This window comes from Pleurodeles waltl, chromosome 4_1 (genome assembly GCF_031143425.1).
Source record: "Pleurodeles waltl isolate 20211129_DDA chromosome 4_1, aPleWal1.hap1.20221129, whole genome shotgun sequence".
Lineage (NCBI taxonomy): Eukaryota > Metazoa > Chordata > Amphibia > Caudata > Salamandridae > Pleurodeles > Pleurodeles waltl.
This window is the reverse complement of record NC_090442.1, coordinates 372,428,043-372,451,593: the sequence shown is the minus strand read 5'-3', so window position 1 is coordinate 372,451,593 and position 23,551 is coordinate 372,428,043. Positions and strand designations below refer to the sequence as shown.

Below are 23,551 nucleotides of genomic sequence, written 5' to 3'. Positions count from 1 at the left end.
GTGAAAATGTGGACCATTGACATGAACAAGCGTCTGCCATCTATCTGGTGCATGCTTTGTCATCTGTGGTGACTACGTTACCCTAAATCTTGGAAGTGCACATAACGGATGTTGCTACATGTATGACTAACACATGTCCTCTCTCAGTTCCACAATGACTTGCATCTAAGGTTTGGACACATTGACTTCACATTCATACAAGCATATGTTCAATAATGCATCATGTGATGCACACACACTTGGTCAACAAATACATTAGTTGCCACTGCACACACATTGAGCCATAGGCATTGAGGTATTGTACATATGTGCGTCACATTGCTATGCTCTGTTGATGCCAAACATGCTCAAATTGTGCAATACATATATGTAGGCCACACATATGGTCATCTAGTGCGTCAGCCAACCGTCAAAATACTGTTAAGGAAGTAGCGGGTCATGGTCCGCTGCAGTATGATGTCTCACATGTGAACGTACACCATCAACACCATAGTGGGTGCCATCAGCCTATCTCTGATGTGTCCCAAATGTAACATAACATAAAAACAGAAAGAATGCCCAAAACCAGTTAATGCACTGAAATTTTGATGTTGCTAGCGTTATGCGTCATTTTTTTGCCACAAATACTGTTTGTCTGTCATATGTTTTGACGCACAGGAGTGAAAATTAGGACACATCCAAATAATTGTACAGAATATTTACTATTATTTGGATGCGGGTTAATTTTCACTCCTGTGCGTCGAAAAATATGACGCACAAACTGTATGCGTGAAAAAATATGACGCATAACTCGAAAAACGGCGGCCATTTTATGCAGGAAGTGATGTAATAGGATATCCTGTTTACAGATCATGTATAGTGGGTGTACTTTCACTTTCACTTTGCAGTCTGTGAATCTTCTAGACTGTGTGGCTGTTTACTGAGTGGTGTCCAGTGATTTTGTGCTTTTGTGTCCTGTGTGCTGTCTGAATTGTCAATTTGTGAAATAAATATTGTTGGTGTATAGTGTCCTACTGTGTTTTGTTTACATTTGTCCAGATTTCTAGTGTTTTTGTTGTTTGTGGGAGTCTGTTGTGGGTAGTGCTAGTTTGGGGATAGTTGGGCTCATTTAGTGGTTAAGTTTACTTTTCATCTGTTTTTGTACTCCTACTTTCCCCCTTTTCCCCTTTCTATTTCTTTAACCCATATTCCCCTTCTCATTTGCAAGATGTCTGGTAGGCCACGTCTTGGCAGGATGGGTGAAGAGGAGTTGGGGGGCTTCATATGGCTTGTGTGCCATTTCTTACCACTGATGATCGAGGCAAGGGGCATGGTGATACAGGGGTATCACACTGAGGTGCGCAGAATCCGGTGGGGAAAGGTGCTGCATCACCTGCAGCGTGTGTATGCCAGCCAGAGGAGTGACCACCAGCTGAATCACCGGTGGGCTGACCTTATAACCAGGGAGCAGGATCTCTTGGACCACCTGGGAATCGTGATTGGTGGCACTGTTGGTGAGTACTAATCATGTAAATGTGCATGATGAAATGCTCTGTAGTGACATCAGATGATTTGTACAATATCTGCCAGCTAACTTGCTGACTGCGTGTAATGCTGTGGAAACATACAGGGTACTTGATGCACTATGGGAAGGATCACAATTGCTAGCTGTCAGGAAGCACGTGCTCTGCAAACTTACAGGATACTTTTCCGTTAAGTAAATTGGTGCTGCCTTTGTGTCAGACAACTAAACAAGATAGGAGCAAATCATGTCTATATAGGCCACATTTGCCAGAGAAGTAAAGATGTACTAAAATATTGGCTAACTTTGTTGACGCAATAGCTAGACTGACTTTAGAAACACTACATGATGCAGAAAATGAGTGCTGGCTTCACGTCAATTGAGGATAGCAAAGTGGCCCAGACATATGTCTCATGTGAGTCTGGTGAATGTGGAACGAAAGCGTTCACGGAAGTTCTATGAATGTTAGGGATTATTGTGGTCCTTCATCTTTTTGGATACCTGTCAGATCTGGATTTGAAAACATTGTGAAAAGGTGTAAGGTGCCCTCAGCTAACATCTTAGACTGGTATTTGGAGTTAGTTGTGCCACATTCCAATTAGGGATGGCAGTTCAAAGGTATGCACATGGCTTCACATCTCCATGGTTGGTGCAAATCACCATTGCAGGGCCACATCAAATGAAGAAACTGTAACAACAGGAGGGCTTACAAAAGTCCCTGCCCCTCTGTACATTGTACCTATGTGTATGAAATTTGTCATGGCCATATAGGCTTTTTGACTGGTAATGCAGTCCTCAAGTAACCAGACTTTGGATGTCTCTCTCGGATGCACATGATGAGACGATTGCACTCCATTATTTTTTCTGATCACTAATGACGGGCATGTTTGCCACCACATGATAGTTAGGGCCAATGCATGTGTGCAGATATGTGTGTAACTGTCACAGGAGACCCATGGTATGTACATGTTGGCCGTGATATATCAGATGCAGTATCATCATGTCTGAATGGCTGTCATTTCGTTATTCAGCTTACACATTGTATATGTCTTTGAAATTGTTGGTCAGTGCACAGATTTTGAGCACATTTCTTCCTTTCATGCCTTACAGGTGGACCGGCACCCTACACTGTGGGAGAGGTGGCTACATTTGAGGACCCCGACCACTCCAGTAAGTGTTGATATGTCTGTTATGTGTTGTGTTTGCTGGTGATGTGTGATGGACTTGTGTGTGTTGAACGCATAGCAAGGTGTGATGCGTTGACCAATCATTTGTCTTGTTCCATGAGTGGGACTACAGTTTCTCAAAAGTTTCAGTTGGCCAATGCTTATCCTATTGTATTTTCTAAGGATTGTAGGTCATTCCTGTAGGCCCCACAATAAGTCCTGGGGTGAGTCATGTGAATGACACTTGTATCAACAAGAGTCGCACTAGAAGTCAGCTCAGATTTAGTCAGCCTGTCAGACCCACATTCTCCCAGATTGGTACTGAAAATTGCTCTCCAACAGAGTTCTGCTTCCTTATTTACCAAGGTACTTATTAAACTGTAGGTAGAACTTCCTAGCAGCATGTACTTCCACATGTAGTGCTACATGCATGTGGAACTTGAGTGCAATGGCCTAGGTGTGCATGCTAATCATGATCATGGGTGTTCTTGCAACTCTGCGTCTGGTGTAGTGTAAGTCATGCCTTACTGGAAGTATGTTTTGTGTACCAAGCTCTGCATTTCCTGACATGTGTGGCGCTATGATTGGTCAAGGGCTTGCAGACTCCTAGTTGTTGATAGACCTTACCTGTGGTGTGTGTGTAGAGCCAGACATGTGTGGAGTTTTCTATACACTCCTCAGTGTCCATGTTGTTTGGAATTGTTAGTTGTTTCTCCACCTCCCACAAACACAGGCATGGGTTTGTGAATAGGGTACCTAGGACTGATGCTACCAGTATGTTACATACATGTGAATAAGTGACTGTTTGGTCGGAACCTAGTGTACACACTCAGGTATGGCACATGGGTACTATACAGGCAAGTTCTGTTACAACTTGCAGACCATGTGGCTTTAGTTTTGCATTCCGTACACTGACATTTGTAGCCCAGGTATTGGCGGAGGATATGCAGCATGATTGGTAGCTGATAACTGGCAGAACTCAGATGGCAAGTTGATGCCAGTTGTTACCTATCTCGTAGGTTTTGGATGTGCTATGTGTGATGTGACCTTTGTAGGCTGGCCTGCCATGTACTTCCTCAGGGACATTCAATGATGTGTATGGTGATATGAGCTGTTACAAGTACAGTAGATGTATTGTCTGATGGACTTCTTGTGCCATTTCACACAATGCAGTTCCTAATGTAAATTATTTGCATTTTTCTTCACAGCTGCAAACATGACTCCCGACCAGCGGCGGACCATGAGATACCAGCATATCCTGCTGGTAGAGTCGGGGTTCAGGAGGATGGCCCGTCGATACTGCCATGAACGGGCCTCCGGGGCATGGAGGGCCTTCCCACAGAGTGGCCCGACTTTGCCCACCACAGCCACCACCAGCACAGCCACCAGTTCTACCCAGGTGGCCCCACCCACAGCTGGGACTGTTGTCCCTATGTCTGCTGTACTTCCAGGCCCCAGAATTGCAACAGCTGCAGGACAGCCCACTGGCCTTGGCTCCACACGCACACAAACCTCCTCCGCCTGTACCCAGACTACCCCAGCTCCATCGGTTGACCCTGCAGCATTCCACGAAATGGAACAGAAGATGGACCGTGTCTTGAGGAAGATAAGCAATCTGAGCCGGGATGTTCGCCACATTAACAGGCGTGTGAAGTCCATAAAGCGGAGCCTCCGGAGGGCCAACCTGTAGACTTTATGACAATGGACATGATTCCCTCCCCTCCCTCCTCTTTCCTTGTTCTCATACTTAGTGGGCTTAGGGGGCTTAGTGTTAGGTTAGTATAGTCTGTTAGTTTAGTTAGTGTTACTGGGTGGGGGGGTCCTGATTCTTTCTATTTTTACTTATTATGTGTGTGTGGGGGTGGGTGGGGGGCTATGTTGGGGTTCTTGTGTGTTTAATACAATTTTTTAAAAAAAATACAACAAATATATATTTGTTTAAGATAGTATATTATGTGTTTAGGTTAGTATGTGTTGTCCTCCATGTGTCCCGTCTCATAAGGGGAGTGGGGGTTGATGTTTAGAACGTTTCCTTACATGTGATAAGTAAGTTTAGCTTAGGTTAGTTAGGGACAGTTGTGGGTAATGAGTAGTCAGGGTAGATTAGGATAGGTAAGACTTTTCCCTCAGTTTCCTCTTCTGTGATTACCATTTAATAAATATATAGTTAACCCTTTACAGTATGTGTTAAATGCTACTTGATCATGGCCTTGGCATTAGTGTACAAGAATTTTGTTCTATTACATTTGTGTCCTATGCTACAAACAAATCCAAACTGAGCTGTAAGATTGGCAGCTACCCCAGAGCTACCTTGCAAAGTTTCCACCATTCGTTGCAACCACCAATCACAGTTAATATGGATCCCAACGTGTTTCTGTCGATAAGTATGTTTTCTACACCACAAACAATGCTTCCAGACTTGGTATTGGGGGAACAGTTATAGGTCTGACTGCAGTGTGATGTTCAAGGACACTCTCATAAGATGAGTTCTCGTAAGCAGTCTTGTATTCTTGTCTTCATTACTCACATAGATCATTTGTGACACAGTTCAGCATGAATACCTATTTGGATGTAAACTCAGACAGCTTCATTCATGCAGTTTTTGTAGTGTTTGCTTAGATTTGTGTGCACTGTTATGTGTGTTAGTATTGCATGGTGACAACAGTTTTCTGCCACTATTTGATGACTTAGATATCCCTTGAGGAAGCATTATTCTGTCCAACACAGCATGATGGTGTATGGTTTCTCACTTCATCAGATATTACCCTCAGGAAGGGCAGAGTATGATGCAATCCTGGCCACTGTGCAGATTTATCTGACTACATAATATCAGGACAGTTGTATTGACAAGCTACGTAATTTGACAGTAGGCACATTTCAGTTATCTACTGCACATTTGATGTGTCACATTACCCAGAGACAGATTTGTTGTGTTAGTGCTATTTATTGAAAAGTGCTGTAGTGCTAGGTGTACGTTGTCCATGATTGTGAGTCCATTATAGTGACATCTTACATTGTGATCCTACACAAGGGGTTAAGGAAATGCTTTTGACATGCTGGGGTGATTTATCAGACAGTGCAGAGGGACAGGATTTGCCAATTAGTAAGAGAGAGACAATCACTGTGCAGGCTGACAAGATATACAGTGGTTAGCAGAACAGTCATTAAGTAGAGTTATTGTAAGACTGGCATGTTACAAAACGCAGGACCTTGGCAATAGTTGGCCATGTGGCAGGGACTAGTGCTTCTGGGTACTTTTCCGTGTGAATGTGATCTGTTCCATGTCTTCTTCTTCTGCTGTGTGTGTTGCCTCCTCTGTCCTTGTTGGTGGTGGTTGTGAAGAGGCAACACACACCTCAGTGTTAGAAGACGTGGAGTCAGACATCCCGGTCGCTGCTACCTGTGAAGGTTTTAAGGGCAGTACTGCTGCAAGGAGGATCTGCTGATTCTTAAGAATAGCAGCCACATCACAATGGTAGGCAGCCAGGTCGGCCCTGAGGGGTTCAATGTTGCATTTGTGCACGCGTTGACAGGATTGCTGTTGTAGGTGTTGGGTCAACTGTATTACAGCTGTGCTGATTTCCTTCAGGCTTTTTTGCTGTTCCTGCAAGATAGATGTTAGCGCTCGCATAGTTGCTGCCTGATCTGCAGATGACATCATGCACGAGCGCACCCCCTCAAGGCTGGCTGCCATAGTTTGCATCCCTACCCGCACCTCCTTGGCCAGCTCCCGCTGTACTCGAGTACAGTTCTCTCAAAGCTGGTGCCTGTGTCATCTGATTCCTCAGCTGTATTGGAGCTGGCAGGTCTTACAATTGGGGTGGTGAGTGGGTCCTCTGTGATGGCTGCTTTTTCTGTGATCCTCCTTGTGACTGAAGGTGGGGCCTGGAGGGTTCCAAGGACCTCTTGGATGGTCTCCTGGGGAATGTTTGTCAGCTCGTCATCCATGTCATCAGGGTATTCTGGGACAGGCATATCCGCAGCAGGAGATCCATCTTCCTCTGCAATGAAACGGGGTACAATTAGTGGGTCTGTGTTGTGGCATTAGTGATGTGACATGCCTGCCTTGTGATGAATTCACATTGTGATCTTGTTTCATGTTCATTGCTCCAGTCTTTCAGATGGGCATTCTCCCAGGCCTATGGCCCACCTGCATGTCACATGTATAGTATTAAGTTATTGGACTTCTCTGCATCATCTCCTCTAGTATTGTTTTAGGCCAAATAGTGAATTGCCACCTTCTTGTCCTGCTCAATCCTCCCCCTACTTCCATTCTCATGGTGAGGCCTTTCACTGGCTGTGGGTGTTCTGATTGCACTGGCAGCACACTTAACAATCTGGACCTGCCCCAGTCTCTGATCTTTCACATCCACTTAAATGTAGTTGACATGTAGCATATCCTATGCATAGCATTGTTATGGCACAATATGGATGTTGGCATTGGTAATGTGTACAGCTGATGTTGGGAATGTGTGGTACATTGGATTGCCCTGATAATCGTAGCAGTGTCCTATTTCCTCCTCTGACTGTGCAGGTGTATGTCAGTGACCAGTTACATGTGTCCTCCCCCTCAATGCTGTTATCTGAGCAGTATGACATTTGGGATGTTACATTGTGACCCAGGCACAGGATGGACCCTGACATATGCAGCATGGGTATGTCCTTAGTACTGTGTGGCTCCTATTGTTGTTGACATTGGCTGATGTTTGCGACAACTAAGGGCATTGACATTTGACAGTACTGGGGCCTTTGTCTTTTTTCAGGGGATTACTGGAGCTGTCATCCTCAACCCTCTAGTTTAGGTGTGTATGATCCCTGGGAAGGTTACTGCCATTGGCTACTTGAGCTGCACGCAGAGCGGAGGTGGTAGTGGCAACTGTTGTCGCAGTTACATTCCAGTTGTCGGTATGGCTAGAGGTTATTAATAGGGCCCTAGTTAATGTAGGGGGTATAGTGGCTGACGTGTGCCGGGATGTCAGTTTGACGTTGTGCCCTTCCCTCCTGGCGTCGCTTTACCTTTGCTCCATCGTTGGCATGGCAGCATGCCCCCATGGGACTGTTGGTGTATTGTAATGGTGTGCCCCAACTTCTGTCTGTGCAGGCCATGCCCCCATGCCATCCCCCTTTACCCATGCCACTCCATGTATATGATGATTTCCATGCATTTTGTGGTCAGTATCCCCCCCAGTTGTAGTTGACATTAGTGCTTTAAAATTCCCCATGCGACTTACCCTGCATGTGCGTTGTCTCCTGGTAGTCTGCGCTGTCCTGTCCTTGAATCCCTGTGACGATCTCCTCAGGGATGACGGCTGCGACCATCTCCTCCATGTGGTCCAGGGCCTCCTGGTGTGCTGGACTCCCACCTCCAGTCTGCAGTGCTGCCTTCCTGTTCCTGGACATCTTTTCCTTGGTCCTGCGCTTGCAGTCATGCCAGCATTTCTTGCACTCGATGACTGTTCTGCGTACTTCTGTCACACTGTTGATCTTGTCGACAATTTGTTGCCATATAGCCTCTCTCCTACTAACTGGCAATTTTGAGGTGACATACAGTTGGTGCTGGTGTTCCGTCACCTCTTTAACCAGAATTTCCAGCTCCTCTGCACTGAAGCGACGCTTTCTTTTCTTTTTAAAAGTGTCCTGGTTCTTGTGTGGGTCCTCCTGCTGGTTCCTGGTCTGTTGTCATCTTCCTGGGGTCTGTAGAGGCATCTGGGATCCATTTTGTCTCTCCTCTGGTGAAATGGCAGTGTTCGCAGTTTTTTGTTACGCTATTGCGTCAAAAAACGCTGCATGTCCGGTTTGCGGGGTCGTAAATCCACCCACAGTCATTTCCGTCGCGTTAACGTCGTTTTGCTTTACGACTTGGTGCTGCGGTGTGCGTCAAAAATAATGACTCACACCTGTGGTTTGCGCCGCCGTGCGTCAAAGTATAAATTTGACGCCCGCACGGCGCACCAAAATGGCATTAACCGGCGGTATTATTTTTGACGCAAAATTACGCCGGCGCAGTTTTGCGTCAAAAAGTATAAATATGGCCCATACATTTTTGTTTTATATGTCCTGGTAGTGAACAACTCCTAAATTCGTTTTCAACTACTGTGCAGCCTGCTCCTTTCATAGAGTGCATTAGGTCTGCCCTCATATTCCTTGTGAGTAGTAGATTCTGACCTGAAAGAGTTGACAAGGTCCTATTGAGTATGGCCAGAATGGTAATAGAAAATCCTGCTTATTGGTGAGGTTAGATTTTAAATTACTATTTTAGATAAATGCCAGTTTTAGAAAGTGAGCATTTCTCTGAACTTAAATCCATCTGTGCCTTACAGTCTGTCTCCAATCCATGTCTGGTCTGTGCTAGTTGACAGCTCCCTAGTGCATTCAACCTAGACAACCCCAAACACAGGACACTCAGTCACATCTACATGCATCTGCATATTGAATGGGGCTTCTTGGGTTGGAAGTGTGGAGGGCCTGACACATTTCAAAGGCCAGCGACCTGGCCTCACACAAGGAACTGATCACCCCCCCACAGGGACCCTGGCAGAGAGGACTGGGCTGAAAGGGGAACTTGTGCATTTCAAAACCACTCTTTTAAGTCTCCCCCGCATTTTTGGGTATATTCCACCCCACCAAACTAGACACTTTCTGGACCTGCACCTGAACTCTGTCAGAAGATCTGCCTGGCTGCCCAAAGGACTCACTGGACTGCTTTGCTGCAAAGTACTGCTGTCCTGCTGTTGCTCTGCTGCACTGCTGGCCTCTGACTGTACTAGAAGTACTCTACCTTCCCCCAAAAGTGCTCTCCAAGGGCTTGAATTGAGCTTGCCTCCTGTTTTGGGTCTCAGACACCACAAAGACCTCCACTGCTAGCTTTTTGCTAGCACACTGACTTCAGCGACTTCGGAACTACTTCAGCGACACCAGTGATGCTGCAGCCTGCTCCCGCTCTGTAGACCTCACTGCACGCAACTACCATGGCCTGCAACGCAAGTCCGATGTTGCCACCACTCCACTGACGTCACACAGGATCATTGCAACCCTGCGAAGTTGACACATCACGTCCTGACGGTTCGCAACCAGCGACCCCGCCGGGTCACAAATGATCGATGCATCTCTGACGATGCTGCATCCTCTCCCCTTGCATCCAGATGAGATCGACTTTTCACCTCCACCTGCTTCACAGCACAGAACCGACACCTCTTTCCCTGGATGCTGTAAGGGACTGATGCTGCACCAACTACAGTGTTTCCTCTCTTCGGCTCCGTGCGGGACACTTGTTCTGCATTTGCTTCAATTTCACAAGGTACTGTACCTGGGGGCCTGTGCGACTCTGTGACTGACACCAGCGGGTCAGATTGTTGGGAATGACTCCGTTAGTGACGCTGTGATAGCCCCATTTGGAGCTGTTGTGTCTTCTCTGTATTGTAGTTGCATTTAAACCTCAAAGAACTCATAATTTGATTACTGTAAACTGATTTGGCATCTTTTTGTCAATAACTTAACTAGATAAATATCCTATATTTTTCTAAATCTATGTGGTGTCTTCTTGTGGTTTTTTTGCTGTGTTATTGCAGAAAGTTCTGCACAAATACATTGCACATTACCTTCTAAGTTAAGCCTTACTGCTCAGTGCCAAGCTACCAAAGGTTGGGCACAGGATAATTTGGAGTGTGTGGTGACTTGCCCTGATTAGGATTGTGATTCCTACTTGGACAAGGGTACATACCCCTGGGAACTAACACCCCTGCCTTAGTGAAGTCACCGTAAGAAGAGAAAAACATATGCATATTAGCCCCACAGGGCATTATGAGGCGCCCCCGCCAGGAAGCAGTGAATATTGATTAGGCAGGTCAGCCATATTCTTTTCTTGTGCTGAACCTTGTGTGTCTCACACTTTCCAGCAGCCAATGAGCCCACTCCTGGCTGCCCCTCCGGCTTCTGCATGGCAGCCTCTATTCCCTCGTGAGCCAACAGCTCTGTTCTTCCCAGCCCTCTCTTGCGGGCAGGGCACTGGAATTGGTGGTAGCCGCCCGCTCCCCCAAGCATGGACATGGGGAGTGGACAGGTCCACAACAGAATGGACGAGTGTTACAGCACCTCTCTGTCCTCCTTTGCAGGTCAGGGCCTCGGGTTGAGGATATCAAGCCCCTCCTGCTCCATTTGGGGGATCACAACAGTGCTCCCCTTGTGGCCGCATTGGGACTGGAGTTGGGGTCCTGGGCCCCTGGCTGTCCTCTTGGGGGTGCAACTGTGCTTCTCGCTTCTCTGGCAGTGGTGGGTGGTCCCGGAGTTGGGGTCCCAAACTTACATAAACAAAACTCAGCCCGGGGTTTGGGATTCCTGGGCTGTCTGAGCTCTAAGGAGAGGGCCCATGAATGCCACCTCCCAGGAATACAAATGGAAAATGCACCTTGCAGCAATCTCCGGCCCTGGCTCATCTCACGGGTAATTCCAAACAAAAAGTCAGAGCGCCACAAGCTTGGTTTGTCCGGGCGGGGGCGGGGTTCAAAGCTCAACAGCCTTAAAACAGCCGTAACCCTAGGCCCCTTGGGTCAATTCAGACGATCCTGGGCTCCTTTTACTCATGGTGGTGAACTCTAGCTCTAGCCACCAGGAGCAGGTAGAGCAGGCCTCCTGGCCTACAAAGCAGTGTACCTTGCGGGGAGCTGATTCCACTGGCCTCCTGCACCAGCTCTCCTCCTGATCTTTGTTCTTGGGGGCAGAAGTGCAGTTCTTTTCCACAACTGGTCCTAAAAGGGGCCAGTCTCACTGGCCTTGAAGTGACTCATTGGTCCTGGGGTCAACTGGGGGCAGAGTCCTAAGTTCTAAGGGAGGAGCCCCCACCTGTGTTGGCTTTATATGTCTGGGCTTCCTCCTTTGTGCAGTGAGGATAGGATGTCCCCAATCTGCTACAGTGTTTTTACAATAATTAACAAATGCAGATATTTATCCTTACCCCTTTCCTGCTTAGGAGCTGAGGGAAGCATTGATAATCACTTTTTTGTGTAGAGTGGCCTTCGTTCCTGCTGCTGGAGAAAAAAGTAATTAATATGGCACAGCCGGTTGGGAAAAGGCTTGGGCTCTGATCCAGAGATGAGCTAGAGAAATGAGAAATATGACAATCCTAGATGATCCACATGTTGTGCAAATTTCCTCTTGAAACTCTCAGATTTGGTTTTCTCACACATATTCCATTCCGTGTTGATATGTCACTAGATTTTGTAGGCAAAGTGAAATTAAACTGCACTCTTTTTCCCCTATGTGTATAATAAAGTGTCCCTGCAGACAAGACAGTAAACCACACTGACTTTCTCTGTGAGTGTACACTAACATTAAAAAAAGCCTATCCCAGGTCAATATCTAATCCTGCAGTCTCTTCTCTGTGTCGCCTTGAGACCCTCACAGGTGAGTAGTGCGCTTTACAAATGCTCAGGCAGGCTACTAGTTCGCAGTTACCCGAATGGGCACAAATGTAGTCTCACAAGTGCAGAACTCAAACTTGTGCAAACACGTGTGCAAATGTGTTCACCGGTAACCAGCCAAGTGCCCCTTACCCCTGCTACATGACAAAGGCCTTATCTTAAAAGGCAGACACTGGCTGTAAGCAAGTGCAGTCAATTTACCAGGGGTAAGACACATGTTGTGAGACTCACCCACAGTAAAAAATCCAAGATTGGGTGATCCAAAAAGTAAAACAATCGAGGAGTACTGAATAGGCAGAACACAACTGCAGCTAGTGTTTTATTTGATATGTTGAAATCGTTTTGGTATTGTGAATAAATGGCCAAATAGATCCTCTTATCTTGTCTTGTGAAGCAATGCCTAAGAGTGTGATAGAGAATTTTAGTTAAAACCACATCAAATAGGCAGCTACATTCAGGAATCTAGTGCTGGCAGGTCAAATGCTGTATAAACACACCTTGTGAATGAGGCGTTCTCTTTGCTTTTTCCTAGATTCCAGAGAATATTGCTCTTTCTAGCTTTCTAGGAGGTGGCATACTCATGACCTTTTACATTATCCTCCCAGACAACTTCCACATTTAATATTAGTTGGGAGTGACATTTCAGGGTAAAAACGAGACAGTGTGATGAATTGGGATTGGCCCTGCTTCCATTACTTCAGCTAGAACATCTGCATGAGCTGCAGTTTGCTCTCACTTTTTCAAACTGCTGTGAAGTCCACAAAGCTAAGAAAAGCCAACAATGAAGGTGAGAAGAGATGACTAGGTCAGGAAAGAGAATGAGGGGTAGTGGGCATGGTGGCCTGGAGTGAGGGAAAGTGGGTGGGAGCCAGTAGCGGAGAATGAATCAATCAATGAATGAATCAATGAATTAATCAATTAATTGATTACAATTTGTAGAGCGTGAACAGCTGCTCTATGCTAGACTTAGTAACTGAAAAAATAAAGGGGCAAGGCCCACCTCGGAGAGGAAGAGAGGACAAGGAGTATGGGCCCACCTAAGAAAGGAAAATCGATAGACATGCATCATGAAATGAAAAGACAGATCAATCTGCAGCCCATATAAATGGGCTTCTAGCAGCTTTAGCAAAAGAGTACAGTTAACCTAAAGTGAGGAGCATGCTTCTACCTCTTTTCCAAATGACCTTAAAATTATCAGAGGCACAACACAAGTTCTTTCAGTGCAGCTGGGTCTAAAGAAAGGACCTCACCGGAAGTGAGATGGCGTGACCAAGTCAGGGAGAAGGAATTAGGGGATGGGGGCTACAGTGGAGTATCTCTTACTTTTGATGACTGCAGCCTAAATCATGATTCAGCACGTTGAGCCAACAGAGGGTGCCTATTGCGGTGGTGTCAATCTTGGGGATGTGTAGCTCAAAGTAACAATATCCTAGAAGTTCAGTCAGTTTCTGGTCCAAATGAAAGCGTTCAGAGCTCTAGTAGGAAGATATCTATGCATTTGGCAAGATTAGGTCAAAGCAGCTGTAGCCTCTGCTGGATTAATAATTGAACATCACTTTCAATGTGATGTCAAAGTTGGGTTGGGATCTGAGCATCCAGATGAAAGATGTCAAGTCAACAGAAGTTATTAAGGTGGCCCATTAGGAGACTCTGACAGGCTGAAATAATGTTAATGAGAAAATAGTACAATGTTGCCTCAAAGGCATGTCATTTGAGTTGGTAATTGAAATTAATGTCCAAGTTTTGGATAGTCTCCGGATGACTCGTTAGGAGGGCCTAAAAGTGATTTCTGGGTAGTGTTGTAAGAATTGGTGGTCATTGATTTATATTCCTCATTTCTCGGTAATACTCACATAGGATTTCTTTGTCAATGATTAGTTCAGTAGCAGTGACAGCTCATTCTGTGCAAATGTTGCAAACGTAACTGACTAAAAGTCTCACAACAACACTATCAGGAAAAACTCCAGTAAATTCTGCCCCTGTTGACAATAATGTTTTATACAGAGCTAATGAAGTATGGATGTCCTTGTGATTGTCACAGACTTGGACCATTTGGGTTTGGCTCTCACAGTGATATCCATGTGATTCCTGCTACACTGAGATGCATTTTAAACAAAGATGAAGTATTCTTAAGTGGGGGACAGTACCTGTCACACGGCTTGTGTCACAATTCAGATATACCTTTAAAGACTTTGGGCCTGATTTAAATGTTGACAGCGAGGGAACTCCATTGCAACGACAACGGACTGCCTTCCCCAACAATACTATGGTCTGCCTGCCCGATTTAGAATCGGGTTACCCATAGATTTGACAATGCCGTAGTAGTCTCCTCTGTCATCAAACCCCTCTGAAGGCATGAGAAAATAAGGGCTGTCAAAGTGTTTGGCTATACGTCTGCTCACCTAATTTAGATAGCTAGATATACAGCTGATTTTCAATGCCCGTCACCCCCAGGAAAAACCTGGTGCTAAGGGGCATTGAAAAGTGCTCAATGCCCCACTGGCCCTGGGAGGAAACTCCCATGACAAGGGAGGCATTATGTTTTTTTATTTTTTTAAATAAAATCCTGCTTTGATATTTTATTTAAAAAAAAAAAAACATTGTAAGAGTGGCCCCCTCACGTTGACAGAACCGCCCACCAAACTTACTATGCTTTGGGAGGATCAACAGTGATGAGGGTTCCTGTCAATGTTAGGAATTTCCACTAGGCCGGTGCATATTTCAAAATTTGGCAGGTGTCACATCCGTGAGGGGCAACATCCAAATCAGGCCATATATTAGTTATTTTTGAGGCACCGTTCTGAAATTTAGTTTGTGACATTTATGTCTTTGTGATAATTCTGTTTAATGAGTTCTGAAAGCGATTTTCATAATATTTCCTTAACATGTAATACATGTTCATTTTTACTTGCTTTTTAGCATATTCCACCTACTCTGGAATCCCTCACCAGATCCACCTTGCTATGCTTGTCTGCAATCGGAGTGATTTCATATGCAACTCCAGTATTCCTTGCTGCTCTTCTTCCTTTGGGAGTAGCCTTCTATTTCATTCAGAAATACTTCAGAGTCGCCTCAAAGTAAGTATTGAAGCTCCTTTAAATATTGTTGGTTACTTTGAAATAATTGTTACACCACTTTTTTTGCAATATTATATTTTACCTTGAAAATATTTGTTACGTTTCATCATGACATATGAATTGTTTCTCTGGTCATCTTTCTGTAAAGAAGTATATACCAGATTTTCGTGTGCTTGTATTAAAATTTGACAATGTATTCACAGTTTGAAACATTCACCTACCACGCACAGTCCATAAGATGTTAGGCGTTTTAGTTTATGGAGAAAATGCTTTCACTTTTAAAGAGATGTGCTTGCCCTCTGCTCTTTGTATGTCTTGACTCATAGAAGTTGTTAAAGATCTATTGACTACAATACAATATAAATTGGAAAATGGTGACACCTTAATTTGACATATAATTAAGATCCACAACAACTTGCAAACATGAAATAAAACAAATTCCAATATTTCCAAAATAATTATTGCAAAGTATTTGAAATATATCTAACATAACAATCTTTTGATACACTGAAACAGCCAACATGTGTTTCAACCTTAATAGGACTTTTTCAAGTTAAAAAGTTGTAAACATGGTCAGCGTCAAATTGGGACAGGAAGTAGGCCCAGTCACCAAAAATAAAAGTACCCCCTCCACCAGCAAATCGTATAGCTATAAACGTGCTGACATTTGCAAACCAGGGCATTTTGTAACTTGCACATACACACTATATAGTTATTTTACGAGGCATGGGAGACTTTATGCATTTGTGCTTGTTGCAGACAATGTTTGTTGCATTATCAGGGAAATCAACAGTACAAACTGTCCAACCAGACCATAAAATTAGCCACAAAAGCCAGACAAATAGCGTGCATACTGACTTGTCTGACCAGCCCTTCAGGGCACTGCCTGATTGTCCTGCATGACAGTTTGACCCTGAACATAGTAGCTGACCTCCTTCAATGAATTTAAATTGTAGAATTGTTTTGTAAAATATTTTCAAAGATGAAAGTTTTGTGAGGTTGGAATAATATTTAATTGCATGAAGAGACATCAAGAGAAGTCAAATTATTGTTGGGTATTTAATTTTAAGAGAATCATATTAAGATTCGGCTGTGTTAATTCAAATTATTAGCAACCAACCTGAAAGATTTTACACATAATTGTTCTTCGATGAAGTTTATTATAGCTCTCAGTCCCGGGGTTACTTTTGTAGTTACTTTACTTGTTTACCAGACCAAAAGATCCTAAACGAATTACTGTACCCTTTGTGATTTATGAAAATATTTGCACAGTGAAAACTGTATAGGGGAGTGCATAGAAATGTCATGCAGAAACACTCATTTCGGTAATACTTCCCCATCTCTCAGTGGACAATTTGCAATAGTATCGTTACTGCACATGCCACAATTACCAAACCACACCATTTTAATAATTCCAGATATGTCAATGTGGTACTTCCAAAATATCATGCATGTAGGCAGTTAGGGCCAGATGTACTGAACTTTTTAATGGTCACACACAGACACCTGGTTTGCAAATTCAGAGCGTCTGTGACTGCTAAAAAGTTATTGTCTATGTAATAAACTCATTTCAGGAGTTGGCAAAATTTGGTAACTTCTAAAATGCATTTCGAATTGGATACAGAGTTGGCAAAATTTGGTAACTTCGAAAATGCATTTCGAATTGGATACAGAATCACAATTTATAAAGCGCTTGTTGTGGGCATCCCAAATTGCGGTTCCATAACCCGTGTATTAATAGTTTACGACCGAAAACCCACTGGCAAACCATTGACCAGTTACAGATTCCCAGGTTGAGGTAGTAAGTCATTAACGAGGGGAGAATGAGTCCCTTTGGGGCCCTTTCCCCTTTATGAATCGGGGTGGCAGCCTTAGTCAGTGGCCCATGAGAACACTTCCAACTCTCTATGGAGTTTTTCAAATATTAAAACTTTTTTTAAAGCAGCATTGTTGACTTTTAGTAAATCGTGATGCTTAAAAAAAACGATTCAATTTTAAATGAAAAGACAGGAATGGTGCTCTGCTCTTCCTTGCAGTCTTCTTGCCTTGTCTGTGCCGCCAATTTTAGTGAGTGACGCTATGCGACCGGCCTAATCTTTATTCATTAGACATGTTGTTGCCAATCCGGCAAACACGTTGTCATGCATTCAAGATTCTAGTTAAGGAATGCTTAGCCTTCCTGTCTAAAAATGTTAACTAACACTCTGCCTATACTTTAGACATTTCAATATGTAAGTAGTGTGTGCTTTAAAGCACAAAATACTTTTTTATATCAATGCAAATTGAGTTATTGCCCTTCAGGTGGGTACACTTAATGAATGCAATATAAATGAAGATCGATGAATATATTGTACTGTATTTATTTTTCCTGAGATCTTTTTTCACTAACTACATTGTTGTATTTCGGTTCATTACAGGGATCTTCAAGAACTCGATGACAACACCCAGTTGCCATTACTTTGTCATTTTTCTGAAACAGCAGAAGGCCTTACAACAATTCGAGCATTTAGGTGTGTAATATTTGTGCCCTTTTTGTGTATTTGCTTGTTAAAAACATCAATGGAATAAGTACAAGGTGAATTGCATGTATAAAGAGCAGTTCCTCTTTCAGGAAGGGTGTAATAATTTCACTTAGGAGCAGATTTAAGAGCCCCTAGCACCTCCTTGCGCCACATTAGCGTCATTTTTTTTACGCTAATGTTGCCCATAGAGGCCAAAATCACTGCGCCAAACTTACAAAGTGGTGCAATGCATGCATTGCTCCACTTTGTAACCCTTTGCGCTACATTATGCCTGCACCTGGCATAATGTATGCAAAGGGGGCGTTCCCCATTGGGGAGCTGAAAAAATGGTGCAAAGGAATCTAAGAGATTTCTTTGTGTCATTTTTTTGGCACTTTTAATGCCTGCTCAGAGCAGGCGTTAAAAGTAGGCTACCATTGTTTACAATGGGCCTCAATTGGCTTTGCAGGATTAGTGTCAACATTTTTTACACTAACGCTGCAAAGCTCCAAACTAGCATCAAAACCTTTGATGCTAGTTTCCTAACTACTGCCATGGTGCATTGTATCTTAGATATGGCGCACACATGGTGGTGTTAGGGGGCGCTAAGGGGCGCAAGAAAAGTCACGCTTCACTGGATGCAGTGCCACTTTCCAAATCAGGCTCCAAGTGTCTCCTAGATATTGATCAAATATGACTGCTGCTCCCCAGGTTCAAGAGGGCAAGAAATGGAGGTAGCTCCTTTGGCTAATTGACTCCTAAACTCTGGAATTCCCTTCTATTAAACATTAGAATGATTCAGGAAGAACTATGCTTCTGGAAGCAGCTGAAGACCTTCTTATTCTAGTCTTTGCCGAGGTATGCAAAGATGTCCTGTGGCTTCTGTTGGTTACCAGCGCTAGGAGGTCCTTTGAGTAGCTATGCACTTTAGATATCCCACAGAATAAAATAGAATGAATATCTTGGCTTCAATTATCGTAAAATGATTTTGAACCCAGAATATTGTGGGAACAAGGGTCCATCTTTAGTGCCCTTCTGAATTGGGATCTGCTTTCACCTTGGTCAACTCTGCATGAAATTTGGTTGTTGTCTTTGACAACTTGCTCACTTTCCATGAGGAATTTGCTGTTGTTCTTGTGTCATGATTCTTCTCAAGATCTTATATCTTATTCTGCTTCATTCTTGCAAGATAGTAGTCCAAGCCATCATCCTGTCCTTCATTAACAATGGAAGTTCCCTTTTGCGGGGTCTTTCCAAATATCTTTTGCACTGGATCTAGATTATACAGAATCTTGCTTTTCAGTCTTCCTTTCAGATTCACTATCTCTGGCCACCTTAAGTCTCTTCAGTATCTCCCTGAAGCCCAGAGCTTGATATTTACATATTTGTGTCTCTGTCACCCTGTGCTTCAATAAATAGCCCCTTCCTTAATTCAGAGTGAATTAACCAACTGTGTGCCAGGCTGGGCTTGTAGGTCTGCTAATGCTCATGTCACATCAATTTCTTAAATAAAAAGATCCCACTTGGACTGCCCCCCCTTTTCTCGCTTGCGACCACCCACATAACTGCTCTTCTTCCTGACTTAAGAGCTTAATTACCTCTTTTTCTGGATACATATTTAAAGAGGGTTGTTCTCTTGCCAGGCTCTTAAACATCTGATCATCTAGCTCAGTCCTCCTCTGTTTTCTGCAGGACAAGTGAAGAATCTGGTGGTTATCATCAACGGCCATCAGATAGTGCCACTGAATATTATAATGTGGTAAACTTAATATCTGTTCATCATGAACATTCAAAAGAATCTTCTCACATCTCCATTTCCCTTTTAGAGGTCAGACAATGATTGCACTACTATACCGTGGCCTATCACTAACTCTATTATGAACTCTGCTGTGTCTGAAGAATGCCACTATCTACGTCCTCTATTGCCTGAAGCCTAGGGACCATCTGCCTTCCACTTGCCACTAGCTACAGGTAGACAATGTTACCTAGGGAAAGTCTGCTTTATCATACGTCTCTTTTGTTTACTTTTTGCATGGTTTAGTATGAGAAACAGAACTCCTTTCTCTTCATTTACCCGTGCTAAAGCAATTTTTCAAAATGGACACTTACAAACCTCATCCTCAATATCTTCAATCCTGTGGGGTGCCTCAAGGTTTACATCTCTCTCTAATGGAATTTATTCTTCTTGTGTATTCCATCAGAGACCCTGTGCAATAATATGACATAGTAATTGTTAGAAATGGGGTCTTTGGTGGGCAGTCAGGATACCCCCTGTCCAAGCAAGGACCCTCACTGTAGTCAGGGTAAGTCACACACAATCCAAATTATCCTGTGCCCACCCTCTGGTAGCTTGGCACTGAGCAGTCAGGCTTAACTTAGAAGGCAATGTGTACAGTATTTGTGCAATAAATCATGCAATAACAGTATAAACACCACATAAACACACAACACATGCTTAGAAAAATATAGAATATTTATCTGAGTAGATTATGGTCAAAACGATTTAGATTTGCACTAAGTAAAAGTTGAAATATGAATTTCAAGAGTTTTAAAATAGTCTTTGAATAAGAAACAGACAATAAATGCTTGGTTTTCAAAGTACCTGGTCTGCGTCAGAAATTACGCATATGAGGATCCCAGAAGAGGAGGAGGTGTGGAAAAAGAGAGGGTGTGAATCGGATTTTCCGGCACCCACAAACGATACGTTGTTTCTTTTCGCACAAAACGGGACTTGCTTTGTTTGGTCCAGGTTCCTCACTGTGGTGCAGGGATCTTCTTTGCACCCAAGGATGATGCATGGAAATCCTGGGTGTGCTGGGCGAAGTCACAGGTTTGTGTTTTGTTCCAGTAGCATGTATCGTCGGATTTTCAGGTCGCATGGCAGGTGATGCATTGATTCTCAGTCCGAGAAGTCATGCTGCATCGTTCAGACTTGTCTGTGTGTCAATCCAGGGGGATGTACACCGAATTTCCAGTTGCAACGCAGGCGCTGTGTGATCTTCACTCAGGAAGTTGAGCTGTGCTGTTCCGATTTGGCTGTGTGGGGGATTTCTCGTCACGGTGCAGGCTGTGCGTGGTTTCCAGCAGACTGAGTCAAATGTTCGGAGCACAAGGATTCCTTTGCAGAAAGTGAAGTCTTTTGGCCCTGAGACTTCAGCAACAGGAGGCAAGCTCAGTCCAAGGCCTTGGAGAGCACTTCTCAGCAGGGCCAAAGGCCAGCAGAGCAGCAGGGCAATAGCAAGGCAGCAGTCCTTTACAGCAAAGCAGTCCGAATGATTCTTTTGGGCACCCAGGCAGCTTCTGTTGACAGGTTGCAGGTTCTGGTTCAGAGTTTCTTTCCCAGGAGGTATCTTGTCATGAAGTGTCTGAGTTGGTAGGGTCAGGGACCTGGTTTAAATACCAAAATGTGCCTTTGAAGTGGGGGAGACTTCAAAGAGTGGCTTAGAAGTGCACAAGGTTCCCTTTCAGTACAAGTCTGTCTGACAGGGTCCCATTAGGGGGTGCGCAGTCCTTTGTGTGAGTTCAGGCCACTGTCCTTGTAAATGTAAGTGTCAGGCCCTCCACCCTTCCATCCCAGGAAGACCCATTCAGTATGCAGATATGTGCATGTGTGACTGAACATCCTGTGTTTGTGGTTCTCCGGGTGAAATGCACAAGGGAGCTGTCAACCAGCCCAGCCCAGCCAGATGTGGATTGGAGACAGGCTGTGAGGCACAGAATAATTTGAGTGTAGAGAAATGCTCACTTTCTAAAAGTGGCATTTCTAGAATAGGAATATTAAATCCAACTTCATCAGTAAGCAGGATTTTCTATTGCCATTCTGGCCATGCTAAACATGACCTGGTTACCCCTTTCAGATCAGAATCTACCACTCAAACCATAAATGAGGGTAGTCCTAATGCTATCCTATGAAAGGAGCAGGCCTCACAGTAGTGGAAAACGAATTTAGGAGTTTTACACTACCAGGACATATAACTGCACAGGTACATGTCCTGCCTTTTTATCTACATAGCACCCTGCTCTATCGACTACCTGGGGCCTACCTTAGGGGTGACTTGTATGTAGAAAAAGGGTAGTTTAAGACTTAGCAAGTACTTTTAAATGCCAAGTCGAAGTGGCAGTGAAACTGAGCACACAGGCCTTGCAGTGGCAGGCCTGAGACATGGTCAAGGTTTACTTATATGCGTGGCACAACCAATGCTGCAGGCCCACTAGTATTTAATGTACAGGCCCTTGGCACATGTAGTGCACTTTTCTAGGGACTTACAAGTAAATTAAATGTGCCAATTGGGTATGAGCCAATGTCACCATGTTTTAAGGAGAAAGCATATGTAATTTAGCACTGATTGGCAGTAGTAAAGTGCGCAGAGTCCTAAAGCCAGCAAAAATGAGGGCATAAAAAGAGAAGGAGGAAGACAAAAGGTTTTGGGATGACCCTCTAGAAAGGCAATTTCCAACCGCCATTCATTACTGTATAGAATGACCCTCCTTCTTCTCTTGCCTGGACTTCATCCACTAATGATATATTTTTCCCTGAATGTCTGTCTATGGCAACCTAATCAATACCTGTGTGTCTTTCTGTTACAAAGAGGGTATGTGCTCTGACCCCTAAATATGTCATAAATGGCTTAAAACTAATTGGCACATTTACCTTTCCTATAAGACATTGCAAATAGTTCAGAAATATACCACCAGCATGGAAAGGTAATCATCATATAGCTGTCACATAGGAAAAGTCAAAATATTGATTATACACTTTAATCCTTAACTTTCAACCTGTACCCACGAAATACTCCATTCAAAGACTTATTTTTATATTTAATAAGTATCCAATCTAATGGTGAAGTCTGAATGTTACGAAATATATAGGAAATATATCTTTTAGAAAGTTACATTTAGCCTGCCTGAAGTTGCTGGAGGATAATGTGCATTAGCTGTCCAGTTACTGCCTAGTCTGTCTTTGACTAGAATTAGGTGTGAAAGAGGTGTGAAAACCTCTCCGAAAGCAGAGACAATGGCCTGCAAGTGGGGAGATGTTTTATTCCCGATGAAGAAAGACCAGTTGGGGTGGGTCGAGGAATTTAATCACCTTTAAAGTGGGCTGTCCTGTCAGAAGCAAATGTCAAGCAAATGTTAAGTGAAGTGAAGCAAGAATTTATAAACCACGCTACTGCCCTGGTTGTCTTGGCACTAAAGCTGAAAAGACTGCAAAGACAAATACCCTAAATTTAAATTTAAGAAAACACAGGTTTTAAGTGTTTCCTAATTTGCATGTGGTCAATCATGATTTTAATATGCAGCATAGGACTATTCCACAGTTTCCCTGTAGCAAAAGTAAAACCTCAGCCTGCCCAGGGGTCCCGCTTCATTCTGCATACCACAAAATTTCTAGTAGATGAGGATTGAAACTTTCTACTTGCAGCATACACTGAAATAGAAATCTGATGTACTCTAGTCAAGCACTGTGTAAGGCCTTATGTGCTAAGCAAAGGACCTTAAATACAATACAATTTTTCTCAGGGAGCCAATGAAGCTTGTGTAGAACCTGGGATGATGACTGAAATTTGGGTATATTAAGGAGCATGTGAGTGGATGCATTCTGAAGAGTTTGTAACTCTTCAAAAGGTGTTTTTGCAGGCACACATACAAAGCATTAGAGTGATCAATTTGCAATTAAACTAAGGCAACTATCACCATTTTCCACAAGTCGTGTGGAATACAGGGAAAGATTTTCTTAAGCATTCTTAAAATATAAAAGCAGGAAAAGGATAACCCGGCTGGTTTGGTCAGAACCCTCCCAGATTCTTTGACACTCTGGTGGGGTCAGGAGAGTGCCTAAATCCTGCGGCCACCACAAAGGGGTCCAAAAAGATATATTACTACAAAACAA

At 43.7% G+C, this 23,551-nt stretch overlaps 1 protein-coding gene across 4 annotated transcripts in view; it reads left to right on the top strand.

Moving 5' to 3' along the window:
• The window catches only part of ABCC9 (ATP binding cassette subfamily C member 9), an 843,291-nt gene that overhangs the window by 409,571 nt on the left and 410,169 nt on the right, over positions 1-23,551 (top strand). For all 4 annotated transcript variants that reach the window (XM_069228541.1, XM_069228540.1, XM_069228543.1 and 1 more), the window contains 2 exons: positions 15,003-15,160; positions 17,578-17,670. In XM_069228541.1, coding sequence (XP_069084642.1) covers positions 15,003-15,160; positions 17,578-17,670 — 251 coding nt within the window. The remainder of the gene's footprint in view (positions 1-15,002; positions 15,161-17,577; positions 17,671-23,551) is intronic.